The sequence below is a fragment of the Tachysurus fulvidraco genome, chromosome 12, assembly GCF_022655615.1.
Source record: "Tachysurus fulvidraco isolate hzauxx_2018 chromosome 12, HZAU_PFXX_2.0, whole genome shotgun sequence".
NCBI lineage: Eukaryota > Metazoa > Chordata > Actinopteri > Siluriformes > Bagridae > Tachysurus > Tachysurus fulvidraco.
In genome coordinates, this window is record NC_062529.1 from 21,605,916 (window position 1) to 21,620,750 (window position 14,835).

General features: G+C 37.7%; 1 protein-coding gene across 3 annotated transcripts; it reads right to left on the reverse strand.

Moving 5' to 3' along the window:
• Nucleotides 1-4,823: 4,823 nt before the first annotated feature.
• On the reverse strand, nt 4,824-11,964 carry LOC113640510. 3 transcript variants are annotated; one of them, XM_027143004.2, is made up of 2 exons: nt 11,804-11,964; nt 4,824-6,131 (listed from the first exon to the last, which is right to left on the reverse strand). In XM_027143004.2, the coding sequence occupies exons 1-2, from the start codon at nt 11,834-11,836 to the stop codon at nt 5,235-5,237; spliced, it is 930 nt and encodes a 309-aa protein (XP_026998805.2). In that variant the 5' UTR covers nt 11,837-11,964; the 3' UTR covers nt 4,824-5,234. The 3 variants fall into 3 exon arrangements, with proteins under 3 accessions (XP_026998805.2, XP_026998806.2, XP_026998802.2); XM_027143005.2 differs by lacking the exon at nt 11,804-11,964 and adding an exon at nt 6,335-6,419 and having other exon boundaries at nt 4,828-6,131; XM_027143001.2 differs by lacking the exon at nt 4,824-6,131 and adding an exon at nt 10,360-11,602 and having other exon boundaries at nt 11,804-11,947.
• Nucleotides 11,965-14,835: the final 2,871 nt, after the last annotated feature.

The window sequence follows — 14,835 nt, forward strand, 5'->3', positions numbered from 1 at the left end:
AACATTGTGTTGTCTGGTTGGTCTTATTTTTATGTAGATCAGTTGTACGTGAGTTTCTTTTTTTTCTTTCTGTATTTATTGGTTATATTGATTTTCTTGTTGTTGTCTAGTTTCTTGTTTGTATGATTAATTGTTTGTATGATAATTGTTTATTTCCTGGTGTGTGTTCTAGGAATGGTGCCCACAGGGCAGGCCTCAAGTTGTCCATGGTGGTGTGTTTTGGCTGAGGCATTGCTTATTGTAGAAAATGTAAGGAGATAGGGCTGATAAACCAACATATGGGTCGACTTGTCTCCTAGTGAGGTGTTATAGTTGTTTAAGACAAGTGTGAAGTGTGAGGACAAGTAGGTGGACTGTCTACCTTCTTTTTTTATGGTGATTGATCTGCCCTGGTTATTTCAATTAATTGAATAAAAGCATATTAAGTAATTAACTATTTTTGCTGTTAATAAAATATTGAATATTTGTATTTCTGCCATAACTTCTCCATTTCCTCTTTTAATCCTTAGAACCTGTGTTCTTATTTATTCCCTAGGTAAGGGTTCCCTGTACCTAACAGAAGGGCTCTCAAGTTTTGAAGACAGGCAAGCATCTCCAAACCCCCCCCCCCAACAAACAAACAAAAAAACAAACCAAAAAAAAAACAAATAAATGTAAAAAAATTTTTTAAATTACATTAAAAAAGGGGGAGTTGTTGTATGGTAAGGATCATTGACCGCAATTTAACCAAATACAAAGTATTTGTTTAATTTCCATTTATTAATTTGTGTGTGTGTGTGTGTGTGTGTGAGAGAGAGAGAGAGATTTCTCTCTGGTGTTTGTTGTCTTTTTGGACTCTTTTATCATTTGTAATGTTGCTCCATTTTAAAACAGTTCAGCAGAAGCCCAGACATCTTTAGGGTCATGATTGAGGACAATGTCCCGTCCAGAGACAAGCAGTTTCAGGTTGAGGGTTTGTTCAAACCGACCATCAAAAATACCCTCTCTAATGAATATGTTTTTTTTATTGGTTGCTGCATTAAATCTTACCCAGATAGTGCTATTTTCTGATTGGCTATTGTGTAGCCTCTTTTTTTGATTGGCTGATAAGCAGAGGTGGCAAAAGTAAACACATCCTTTACTCAAGTAGAAGTACAGATACTCATTTTTTTAAAAGACTCCAATAAAAGTAGAAGTAGTGGCTACACTCTTTTACTCAAGTTAAAGTAAAGAAGTATGGGGTCTGACATGTACTTAAGTAAAAAGTAGCCGTTACTACTACCTGTTTGGTAACTGGACGTCATGTTTTATTCATATGTATATATGTGTGTGTGTGTGTGTGTGTGTGTGTGTGTGTATATGAATATATAATTTTGGAGTGTGCTGATGGATATTTGTCTTCATCAGCCACAAGAGTGGTACGAAAGACAGGCACTGATGTAGGTGAGGTAGGGTGGAGTCAGCGTTTACATTCATCCCAAAGGTGTTCAGTAGGGATGAGATCAGAAAACAACCACATATACTGTAGCAGGAAAGGTCAGGTGACCCAATACTTTTGGAAATATAATGTATACCAAGTGTATCACCAAGGCCATATCCCAAACTGTAGGGAGATTTCAGCTCTGTCCTTGAAAACAACTCAAAATTATTGTGATGTTTTACAAATGACAAAATTAATGGTAATTAAATTAAGCACTTCGTGTTTTTTGGGTTGACACCAGGGGCGGTTCTAGCATTTCATCTTTAGGGGTTTTAGCCCTCAATGAGAATTTAAAACAAGAAGAGTTCTATATTATATATTATATGACAACTCTGGTAATAAGAATAGTGACATTTCACTGCTTTTGGTTGCCGTCTTTGCGTCTTTCCGCCGATTAACGTTATAGATAAATGCATCCAGCTCTGACTGCGCGTGCACGCTGCGCGTACCTGTGCAAAGTAAAAAAAAAAACCTCTTTTGGATCAAACTGATAAATAATTTTCTTTCCCATCGACGACATGTTCTGCATTTTAACGTGATTTTTATTGTTTATTTATGAAAGTAAAAATTATACTTATAGTTTTAAAAAAGGGCTAGAACCGCCCCTGGATGACACAATTCGCAACGCATTCACCAGGAATCCTTTTTGACGCCGATTATTACAAACATCTCCCTCATATATGGCCATGTGTGTTCAGGAATGTCCTCGTTGTTAGTTATTTTAACATCGGTGACTCCCTCTGAATGAACATTAGCCATTCCTTTTGTAGGCGTGCTGCTCATTGTTAGCTCCGCTATCCTTAGTCTATGTCTGATAGCCAGTAAATAATACAGTACACCAGTCACATGGGGAAAAAGCCACACAATGACAGGATGATAGGCTGGAAACAGCACTCAATGAGAAGAAATAATACTAAAAGTAACGAGTCCGTTTTGAAAATGTAAGAAGTAAAAAGTACAGATATTTGTATAAAAATGTAATGAGTAAAAGTAAAAAGTTGTCCGAAAGATAAATAGTGGAGTAAAGTACTGATACCAGAAAAATGTACTTAAGTACAGTAACGAAGTATTTTTACTCCGTTACTTCCCACCTCTGCTGATAAGTCTATGGCTCGACTAAGAGCTCCAGGTGATGCGCATGATTCCTCCTCGGTTCTATAGAGACAGCGGTGTGTACTGATACATTTTGGGTGCTGCGGCATATTAAATATATAATAAATAGATAAAAAGTTTTTCTGCGTGAGAAATACGATGTGAGAAAAGACTGACATGCGTGACTGTCACTCTCAATGCGTGACACTTGACAGCCCTGTAACAGGGTTGTGTATTCTGCTCAGTTGGTGTGCTAATTTTTGCTCCAGTTAGTCTGTCTGTAGGCCCTTCTAATCAAATTCCATCACTTCCTACTGGTCAGTGAGTTGGCTCCAGTGGTTGAACAGTTGAGAAATTTGTGTGTACCAAAAGATCAAAAATTAAGGCTTGCTATGCCAAGGACGAAGCGCAAGTATTTATTCATTCCCATCGATTGTCAGTGACTGAGCAAGCGTTTTGTTTGTTCCATCATTTAGAGGGAGAAGCCCAGGAAGAAATTCGCTATTGTGCCACCATAGAGTGTGAAGATCCCACAAAAGGTTTTTGAGAGAATTGTATGGTTGCTCCCAGTCCTATGTTGCCCTGCAAGAGGCTTTTTTCTAAGAGGCAGCAGGAGGGGGAGACTCTAAGAGTTTTCTCTTGCCCTCCTGAGCCTTCTGGAAAGAATCAGGTCCCCAATGTCATTCCATGTTCTGAGGTGATATTGAGGGACCAATTTGTTGAATATGTCTCAAATAGTGCCGTACGATGTGAGTTGAAACAATTAGTCTGTCACCTTACTCGATATTATTAGAAGTTTGTGGTGAGGCCATTAGATGGGATCGGGAGGGGATGCCATGTGGGACAAGAGTGCAAATCATTCTGCTCCTGAGGCACATGGTTTTCAGTACGGTGGGCATATCCAGTCAAGTGGAGGTAGTTTACATTGGCAGTCTGAGAAGAGTGAGCTAAGGGAGATGTTAAAATCGCACTAGGTACAGTTGAGTAAAGTGTTGTGCGGTTGCAGTGAGTTTATTACCATCCTATCCTTATTACCATCCTAGCCTGCTCATAAGGGCCTGGTTATTTTTAGAAGGTGTCAGAAGCCTGGTTATTTTGCTATGGAGTGTGAGGAAGAGTGCGTTCTTCCTCACCCTCCCATGTACTTTTGTATTTGGATGACATTGTAATGTTCTCCACCCCTGTTTCTCAGCACTTAGGGAGGATAGAGGTTGTTTTAAGTTGCTTAGAGCAGGAAGGCCTGATGGTTAAATTAGGGAAATGCGCGTTCTTCCACAAGAGGTGAAATACCTAGGTCATGTTATTTCGTCCCAGGATTTTGCAACAGATACTGCTAAGATTGATGCTGTAATGCAGCGGCAACAGCCTGACAATGTCCAAGAACTGCGTTCTTTTCCTGGTTTTGCCAGCTATTATCACCGATTTTTTGAGGGCTTTGCCAAGTTGGCTGCTCCATTACATAGGATGGTTGGGGAGTTTGCAGGTGGTCTGAACAAGCCTAGGAAACAGTTGGGCCAAAGTTTTCATGAAGATATTTTAGGAGATCTTTGCTGCGTTGAAGCAAAGACTCACAGGTACCTCTACTCCAGTATTAGCGTATGCTGATTTCTCCAAGCTTTTTTTTCCTGGAGGTAAATGCTAGCCACCAAGGTTTGGGGGCTGTCCTCTCACAAGAACAGCAATGTAAGGTGATCCCAGTGGCTTATGCAAGTCATAGTCTTAAGCCCACGGAGTGCAATATGTCCAACTCTAGTTCCATGAAGTTGGAGTTTTTGGCACTTAAGTGGGCAATGACCGAGACGTTTCGTGAGTACCTCTTGGGTAACAAATACATTGTGTTTAGAGACAACAACTCTGAGCCATCTTATGTCTGCCAAGCTTGCTGCTACTGAGCAACGGTGGGCCACCCAGCTGGCTGCAGTTGATTTTGATTTTCAGTATCATTCCGGTAAGAGTAATTGCAACGCTGATGCACTTTCTTGGCTGAATCCACCTGATTCTAGTGTGTTGGGTAGGTTGACTTCAGGTACTGCAATGTTGGCACCCATGAGGCAGTGGGCAGGATCAGACCCTGCATGAGTGGTGACTCAGTGTGCAATTAAGGAGGTCTTGGTTTGTTGGCCCCGTAAAGTTCATCACACTAATAATCCGAGTGAAAAAATCATTCTATGTTGTAAACTTAAAACTATCAATAATGTTGTTTTTCATAAGTAAATCATGTTATAAATGTAGAGACAGATGTGGAGTCTTTCAGTGATATTGGAACAAAATGTAAAACCTTATTTTACAGTGTTAGAGCTTCTGTTAAAGGTCTGTGTAAAAGTTACAGAAATACAGCAACTCACTGAGGCTGTTCATGATCTTAAATACCTTTTTTTTTTATTGTTCTCCTTCTTTGATTTACATAGATTACATCATCAAAAAAGTTAAGATCAAGATTAACAATCAGAGAAATTAATAATAATGTGAATATTTTAAAGGATTTTCATTTTTGAGAATTAAAACAAATAGATGCATTAAAATAGTGTAATCTTTTCACAATTTATAGAAGTTAGATATAAACATGTAATATTGTAGGGTGACCAGTTCTACAAAATATTACCCATGAATACATTTCACTGGTTTGCTTCATCTTCATCCTTTTCTTCTTTGTTTTCCTCTTTCAACTCTCTTTTCAATTTAATCACTTTCTCCTTTGCTTCCATTCAGCATTCCAACCTTTGTCCTTTAAGAGACCTCTGTTCCAATCAAATTCACATTCCTCGATAGCTTCTTTAAGTCGCTCTGTGGGGATTTTCAGGGCTTTAGGTTTTGGTAGATGAAAAACTAAACTAACCTGATCCCAGACATAAGACACATGAGGAATCGGACTTTGTACTTCTCCTGAAACAAATTGATAGCAGTGTTTTTTACAAATGGCTTGTGCTTTCCAGATGATCTTCCCATCCTGATAACGAACCCACTCACTCGCTTCAATAAGTGGATATTCTCTAAAACGCTCGTTATCCTCAGGACTGTGAATCAGCACAGTGTACTCAATCTCCTTTTTGTAAGTGTTGGTCTCGTACATCCTGAGAACCGGCTCTTCTCCCCCACAGTTCTGTTCTTTGTACCACTTCATCAGATCAGTGAGGGGAAACGTGAAGCGATAATTGCCGTAGCAGGATTTCTCTAGTTGAAAGATAGGTGATGTGGTGAACTTCTCCAGGAACGGCTTCTGTTCTGTTAACTCTAGTGCTTGTTTTAGAAAATTAGTCTTCATGTAGCCTGTCTCTGCTGCTCTTATCTCCTCTTCTTTAATTTTTAAGTCCCACCATAAGAACTCAATATTAGGAGGTCTGAACTGCTCAGACTCCATTATCCCCTTGTATCCTGTCTCTGCAGTAACATGGGCTACATCTGAAACCCCAAATACAACTGGAGTTGGGTAGGGTGGGATCTCCCTCATTAAGTACTTCATCATGTGATCCTGAGGGATAACGACCTCCATTCGCTCTTTCAGTCTCTCTAAACTCACATGCTGCCCAGTGATGTAGTTCTCATCTATTCCACGTGAATTCGTTCTTTGTTGGATGTTAAACTACAAAGATACACAACATTCACTGTAAAAATTATTTATACAAACACAATATTTTTCACTTGTGATCTCAGTATTAACAGTATATGGAATATAGCATATATGTTTATTATATTATCTAAAGTATATATAAAATAGTTTCTACATTTAATCGCATTTAAAAAAGTTAAATTGGTTGTTTTTTGTTTTTGTAATTTAGATCATACCTCTTGCACTGGATTTGCATTTGCCATTTTTCAGAGTGTGGATGAGATGACCAGGTGAAGTGAATGATGACTGTCATTGTATCAGAACTGTCTTTATATCTTATGTTCTGTTCCCTCCCATAAATTACAGACATTCTTTGTAAATGGAAACTTACGGACTGTGATGAGGTAAAGCTTGTGGAATTATACAGTAGTAGTAAGGAAATAGTCGTCACACAAACTGAATGTGTCATCGTTATTATGGCTTCTTTATATTTATATTATATTGTCCATTTCTCACGTTTGAGGGGTCATGGTGGCTTCACACCTTCAATTCAATTCAATTCAATTCAAGTTTATTTGTATAGCGCTTTTTACAATAGACATTGTCTCAAAGCAGCTTTACAGAACATAAACATAGAGCAGAAGGTAAACATAATTAATGATAAAGGAAATAACGAATAATAAAAGAAATCAGAATTAACAGAATAAAAATTCTAGATTATTATTAGATGTATATAGTTCACAGTGTGTATGTATTTATTCCCCTATGAGCAAGTCTGAGATGACTCAGGCAGCAGTGGCAAGGAAAAACTCCCTTAAATTGGTAAAGGAAGAAACCTTGAGAGGAACCGGACTCAAGGGGGAACCCATCCTCATATGGGTGACACTGGGGGTGTGATTGTAATATACAGTCAAACAAATGTTATATTGGTGTGAGGTTCAAGGACTTCTGATCTCCTGAGTACCACAGAGTCTAACTGGAGATGTCTCAGGATTCTTAGAGTCGGCCTCGGCTCAGTGGATGTCCAAAGGCTTCGTCCCACAGAGGACGATGGGAGCTGGTACAGTGTCTGGATGCCTCGGGATGGGTACAAAGAGAAAAGCAGTGGAAAGGGATTAACATATCTGCCGTTCATAAAAATGCGCTGGTCTGATGTACTGGTGCATGATATTATGGGATGTATTATGTGTACGCCTGACTGAAGAGATGAGTTTTTAATCTACATTTAAACTGGGAAAGTGTGTCTGAGCCCCGAACACTATCAGGAAGACTATTCCAAAGTTTGGGAGCTAAATAAGAAAATGCTCTACCACCTTTAGTAGACTTAGATATTCTGGGAACTACCAGAAGCCCTGAGTTTTGTGATCTCAGAGAGCGTGAAGGATTGTAACGTGTTAGAAGACTAGTTAGATACATGGGAGCTAAACCATTAAGAGCCTTGTACGTAAGTAGCAGCAGTTTGTAGTCAATTCTATACCTAACAGGTAGCCAGTGTAGAGATGATAAAATTGGGGTTATATGGTCATACTTTCTTGTCCTAGTGAGAACTCTGGCAGCTGCATTTTGGACTAACTGTAACCTATTTATTAAAGATGCAGGACAACCACCTAGTAATGCATTGCAATAGTCCAGTCTAGAGGTCATGGATGCATGAACTAGCTTCTCAGCATCAGATACAGACAGGATGTTTCTCAGCTTGGCAATGTTTCTAAGGTGGAAGAAGGCTGTTTTGGTAGTATGGGCGATATGATTTTTAAAAGACAAGTTACTGTCTAATATAACACCGAGGTCTTTCACTGTCCAGCTACTTGTAATAGTACATCCCTCTAAATGGGAGTTAAGTTGTGAGAGTTTATGTGCACTGGTTTTTGGACCTATGAGTAGTATTTCAGTCTTATCGGAGTTTAACAATAGAAAGTTGCAGCTCATCCAGTCTTTTATCTCTCTAAGGCACTGAGTTAATTTGGATACTGTGGCTATTTCATCTGGTTTTGATGAGATATATAACTGTGTGTCATCAGCATAACAATGGAAACTAATCCCATGTCTTCTAATAATGTTCCCTAATGGAAGCATGTATATAGAGAAAAGCAGAGGTCCTAGAACTGATCCTTGAGGGACCCCATAATTAACTGGTAGTAAACTGGAGGATTCACCATTTAATTCTACAAAATGGTATCGGTCAGACAGGTAGGATCTAAACCAGCTTAAAGCCTGACCATGAATACCTGTGTAATATTGTAAGCGATCTAGAAGAATGTTGTGATCTATAGTGTCGAATGCAGCACTAAGGTCAAGTAGAACTAATAGTGACATACAGTCTTGGTCCGAAGCTAAGAACAAGTCGTTTGTAACGTTAACAAGTGCAGTTTCTGTGCTATGATGGGGCCTGAAACCTGACTGAAACTCTTCAAGGACACCTTCAGGGTTGGGGTTCGAGTCCCACCTCTGTCATTTGTGCATGGAGGTCGTATGTGCTCCCCTTGCCTCAGAGGTTCCTCTGGGTACTCCAGTTTCCTCCAACAGTCCAAAGACATGCGCTGTAGTCAGATTGCCATCTCTAAAATGTCTGTAGTGTGTAAATGGTTGTGTGAGTGTGTGTATATAATAGACTGGCTTTCTGTCCAGGGCGAATCCTGCCTTGTGCCATGGGATAGGTTCCAGGTTCCCGGCGACCCAGTAGTGGTCTGAAGAATGAATGAATGATGGATATACAGTATTTCTCACAGTTTATGAAGAACAAATTTCCTTTCAATCTTAGAGCTTATGCTATTTCCTTACTATTTTTTATATGAAACTCAAAGAAAAAAAAGAAACTTATAGGACACAAAACTTATTACTACAGTACAATGTCAGTGAATACTTTCAGTGGATTATTGTATTTTAGCAGTAGATTGTATCAGAGCATTTGGTAAATACACCATTCACATACAGTATACAAGCACATACAATTCTGTAGCATTTCTTTTGTCTGTGTTCATCAGTATACCTGCTTCTTCTGTTGAGCTCTGTCATTTAACGTGAACCTCAATCACACTGTATAGATACAATGGGGTTTACAGATGAACTCCTTGAATGATTTTGCATCAATTATAATGTAAGTTAAAATGAACAGAAGGTCTTTGAATTTTTAACGATTTCAAATAAAATAAATTTTTTAATGGCAATATGTCTTCCTGATTGATGTTATTTGATCAACACAACCTGTTTATCTTGTGCATTGGCATTTCCATACCTGAGAGGCATTTACTGTAAATAGAAACTTATTGGACACATAGAAATGACAGACATTCCTTTACCCAACTGGTAGAGATGATGATCTCAGTAAGTATTTAAGGTGGAGCGTGTTACACACCTTTCTCATTTCTATAACATGTCAGTCCACATATTTAATGAGATGTCTGTGCGTGTAGCTTTTAAAAATAACTGTGTTTTGTTTTCATCTTTGCTTCCAAGAAGTGCTCATTTTTGTTTTAAGGCTTAAAGACGATCTAATACTAACCTGATCCCAGACATTAAACAGATACGTTTTCAGCGTTTGTATTTCTCCCTCAAAATTAACTGATACCACTGGGTTTATAACAAACCCATTTACTCACTTCAAGATGAGTGTGTTCTCTAATACCTCTGTTATCCACAGGTCTGTGAATCAGCACAGTTTACACAATCAGTTGTCTGTAGGTGACGGTCTCATACACCCTGAACACCAGCTCTTCTCCTCCACAGTTCTATCTCATTTATACAACTGAGTAGTTGAGGGTTAAGGGCCTTGCTCAAAGGTCCAACAGTGGCAGCTTAATGATCCTGGGATTTGAGCTCACAACCATTCAAGCAACAGACCAACACCTTAACCACTGAGCTACTACTACTTCCCGTTTATACTTCTCCTGAAACAAACTGATACCAGGTTTCTTTTCATTACACGCTGTCACTTTGTCGATACAAACATACCTTTGGTGAGAAAAAGGTCCATATTTACTTCATTAGACCATAGCACTTGTTTTCTTTGGTTTATTGAGGTGTTGTTTAGCATATAGCAAATTGGAATGAAATCTTTAAATAGTTTTAAATACTTTTTTTCTTCACTTTACAGTGTTAGAGCTTGCTTCAGTTTAAGGTCTGTGTAAAAATGACAGCAATTTCTGTACAAGGAAGAAATTTAGCTCAAATTTGACCATGTGAAGTCCATAGTGATTTTAAACTGTTTAAAATAAATTCACAAAAATAAATCATAAAATAAATAAATTCACTGAGACTGTTATGATCTAAAATAACTTTTTTTTATTTTTCTCCTGCTTTGATTAACATAGATTACATCATCAACAAAAAGATAACATCAAGATTAAGGGAAATAAAAATCATGAGATATTATTTTTAAAAGATTCTCATTTTTAAGAATTAAAATGATTAGAAGCATTAAAATAGTGTAATAATTAAAACATTTCTAGGTAAGATATGAACATTTAGTATTGTAGGGTGAACAGTTACTACAAAATATCACCCAGTAATATATTTCACGGTTTTGCTTCATCTTCATCCTCTTGTTCTTCTTCCTTTTCTTCTTTCTTCTCCTCTTTCAACTCTCATTTCAATTTATTCACTTTCTCCTTTGCTTCTATGTAGCGTTCCTCTTTGCTTTTAGGACCATTGTAATTTGAGAGATCTATCTCATCAAGTTTACAGGCCTCGAGAGCTTCTGTAAGTCGTTCTGTGGGGATTTTCAGGGCTTTAGGATTTGGTAAGTGAAAGATTAAACTAACCTGATCCCAGACATAAAACAGATGAGTATTCAGACTTTGCACTTTTCCTGAAACAAATTTATACCAGTGGGTTTCACAAATGGCTTGTGCTTTCCAGATGATCTTCCCATCCTGATAACGAACCCACTCACTCGCTTCAAGAAGTGGATATTCTCCAAAACGCTTGTTATCCTCAGGACTGTGAATCAGCACAGTGTACACAATCTCCTGTTTGTAGGTGTTGGTCTCGCACATCCTGAGAACCGGCTCTTCTCCTCCACAGTTCTGCTCTTTATACCACTTCATCAGATCAGTGAGGGGAAAAGTGAAGCGATATTTGCCGTAGCGGGATTTCTCTAGTTTGAAGACAGGTGATGTGGTGAACTTCTCCAGGAACGGCTTCTGTTCATTCAGCTCTAGTGCTTCATTTGGGAAATTAGTCTTCATGTACCTTGTCTCTGCTGCTCTTATCTCCTCTTCATTAATTTTTAAGCCCCACCATGAGAACTCACTATTAGGAGGTCTGAACTGCCCAGACTCCATTATCCCCCTGAATCCCGTCTCTGCAGTAACATGGGCTACATCTGAAATCCAAAATTCAACTGGAGTTGGGTAGGGTGGGATCTCCTTCATTAAGTACTTCATCATGGGATCCTTAGGGATCACTATCTGCATTTGCTCTCTCAGTCTCTCTAAACTCACATGCTGCCCTGTGATGTAGTTCTCCCTTATTCCACGTGGATTCCATCTTTGTTGGATGTTAATCTACAAAGATATACAATATTCATTGTAAAAATAATTTATGCACATAAACAGTTTGTGGAACGTACTGTAACATGAATGGCTATTATATAGTATCTCAAATATATATAAAATAGTATAAACATTTAATAGCATATTAACATTAACATTGTAACATAAATAAGTTAAATTGGTTGTGATTTGTTTTTATATTTTAGATCGTACCTCTTCAGGTTGCTCTGGATTTGCATTTGCCATTTTTCAGAGTGTGGATCAGGCGGCCAGGTGAATCGTTCTTCAGGTGAATGGTTCGTCAGGTGAATGGTTCGTCAGGTGAACGGTGTCTGTCATCCTTCCAACACTACTTTTATATAGTGTGTTCTGTCCCCTCCAAGACAAACTCTGTGGAAATGGAAACTTAAGGTCTGTGGTGACGTAAAGCCTGTCTGCTAATAGACTGACGCAGTAGAAGAAAGGACATAATTTACACACAAAAAGGAGGAGTAATTTTTCATTTACATTAACATTTACATTTACAGCTTTTTGGCACAACGTTCTTATCCAGAGTGAAGTACAAAAGTTTTTGTAAGTCTCTATCAGTGAATAAAACATTACAGACTTAGGATACCATCAACCTAGAACTTTGCTGGGAGCCATTTTTCTTTAAATACATAAAAAAGAGAGAAATCAGCACTGATTTAAGTGTTTCAAGAAGATGTAGGTGTTTACCTGTTGTTTGAAGATAGGCAGCTACAGGAAGCCACTGGATTGCACACAGCAGTAGGTTGGTGTATAAGAACCTCTTCATGTTAAAAACAAGTCACAGCTGCATTCTGTTTCATTTGAAGAGGACAAATTGTGTTCAGATGTTGACCTGCCAGCAGACAGCTGCAGTAGTCCAGTCTCAATATGACAAGCACCTGAGTGACCCGTGTAGAGAAAAATGTCTGAATCCTTCTAAATTAGAGGTTTTTCAAATTTCATATAAAAGCTGCTAGGGCTGAGCACCTGAGCAAACTCATAGAAAAAAACTAAAACAATCCCAGGTTTTTATTTATCACAGTGGCTAGATAAAAAAAAAAACAGATCTGAACACACTTTTCCATCACAGTGTAGTAGTGAGGACTTTCTGAGATTCTTCACTAAAAATTGAAAGAATCAATTGAAAAATAGCTGATGTTCAACCCTTGACAGCATCTCGTGACCCAGTCTCACCTAAGACTCTACACTCACAACTACAGGCCTGTCCTATACTCACAAGTACAGGACGGGAAGAGCTAGATTATTACTAATAACTTATTACTACAGGTACAGGCTTTAAGTTGGTTTATATCCTACCTGTATGATCAATGCCACTTTGTAGAATTAAATGGTTAATGCTTAGTTATATATATTGATCAGTTCTAGGACCTCTGCTTTTCTCAATATACTGTACATGCTTCACTTAAGAAACATCATTAGAAGGTGATATATCTAATCAAAAACAGATGAAATAGCTAAATTGTCCAAGTTAACTCAGTGCCTTAGAGAAATAAATGATTGGATGAGCTGTAATTTTCTGTTGTTAAACTCTGATAAGACAGAAATAGTACTTTTATCATCTCTACACTGGCTACCTGTTAAGTTTAGAATTGATTACAAACTGCTGCCACTTACGTACAAGGCTCTTAATGGTTTAGCTCCCATGTATCTAACTAGTCTTCTAACACTAAGGACTTTTGGTAGTTTTTAGAATATCAAAATCTGTTAAAGGCGGTAGAGCTTTTTCGTATTTAGCTCCCAAACTTTGGAGTAGTCTTGCTGATAGTGTTCAGGACTCAGACACACTTTCCCAGTTTAAATGTAGATTAAACACTTACCTCTTTAGTCAGACACACACAAAATACTTCCCATAATCTTGTGCTCTAATACATGCATATTATCATCTAGTGCTTGCTAATACGTACATAACCCTCTCTCTTTATACAGGCATGGGACTGGAACAAAAGTCACTGGCTTGCAACCCCTGTGGTTAGATTCTATAAAAAAAACTGAGCATAAACATAAAAATAAAAGAATAAGGAAAAAGAAGATTATAAAAATAAAAATATAAAAATATAAAAAGAAACATTAGAATGTGCAAATATGGATCAGTGCAAAAGCTCACAGTTTAAAGTATGAAGGTGCAGTACAGCAGAACAATAAGTTAGAGGTGGCTAATCATGCAGAGGTCAAAACAAATTCTCCAAACTCTTTCATTAAGACTCTTTTGCCTATTCAAAACCATTCATCTCAGCCTTTAATGTCTGCTGATGTATTGTTTGCTGAAGAGCATCATTAGTCTGTGTGCTCCATGTTTCCAATTTTTATATTCACTTTGCGAGCTCTTCTATTATCGGGTTTTGCTTTTCTATGAATTTTGATCATTAATCATAAAATTATAACATTGCTTTTTGTAAACAAATATTTATATGAATGTCTTGTAGATTTCTTGTAAAAAATTCTTGTAAAGAAAATCTTCAGGACAGAGAAGTTTTCACTTTTGGGTGGTGCACCCTGTTTTACATACCCTGACATGAAAATTCTCTTTTGTGCAACTTTACATTTTACATTTACATTTCTGCCTTTTGGCATGAATGAAAAGGGCACAACAGAAGGCATCTGAATTCAAACAACACAATCCCTGTTCCTCTGTTCAATAACAACCCATGACTGTCTATAAATAAGTGTTGTACCTTGATAGATTAATCTCTCATTCACTCTTTTAGTTTCTCTAAACTCACTTGCTGTCCTGTAATGAAGTTCTTACCATAGCTACATTAGTTCTGTCTCTAGTTATCTTTTACCTACAGTACAAGTAAATGACACTCACTAACACACTAAACTCTAGAGCTATTCTCATTAATATAATTGTTTGGCTCTTTACTGTATACAGGCATCTTCATTCAGATAGAAATCTTTTCCCTTTATATGAATGTCACACTTAGAGTCTATTTTACACATGCCGTGGACCATATGATTTTTTTTTACATATTTTTACAGTTTTATTATTGCATGACAGTTTTCAGAATTGACATTTTTTCTAGGTGTGGATTAAACAGTAAAGTGAAGTGACAGGATTAATCAGCTGACTGATCTATGTTGTGTGAGTAATTTGGACTTTATATCGTGTACTTTCTAGGTGTGGATTAAACAGTAAAGTGAAGTGACTGGATTAATCAGCTGACTGATCTATGTTGTGTGAGTAATGTGGACTTTATATCGTGTGTACTTTCTAG

Coding starts and splice junctions, on each gene's coding strand:
- LOC113640510 (XM_027143001.2), bottom strand. CDS start 11,836: ATGGCAAATGCAAATCCAGAGCAACCTGAAGAG. Junction 11,603..11,803: donor ATCCAGAGCAACCTGAAGAG/GTACGATCTAAA, acceptor ATATCTTTGTAG/ATTAACATCCAACAAAGATG.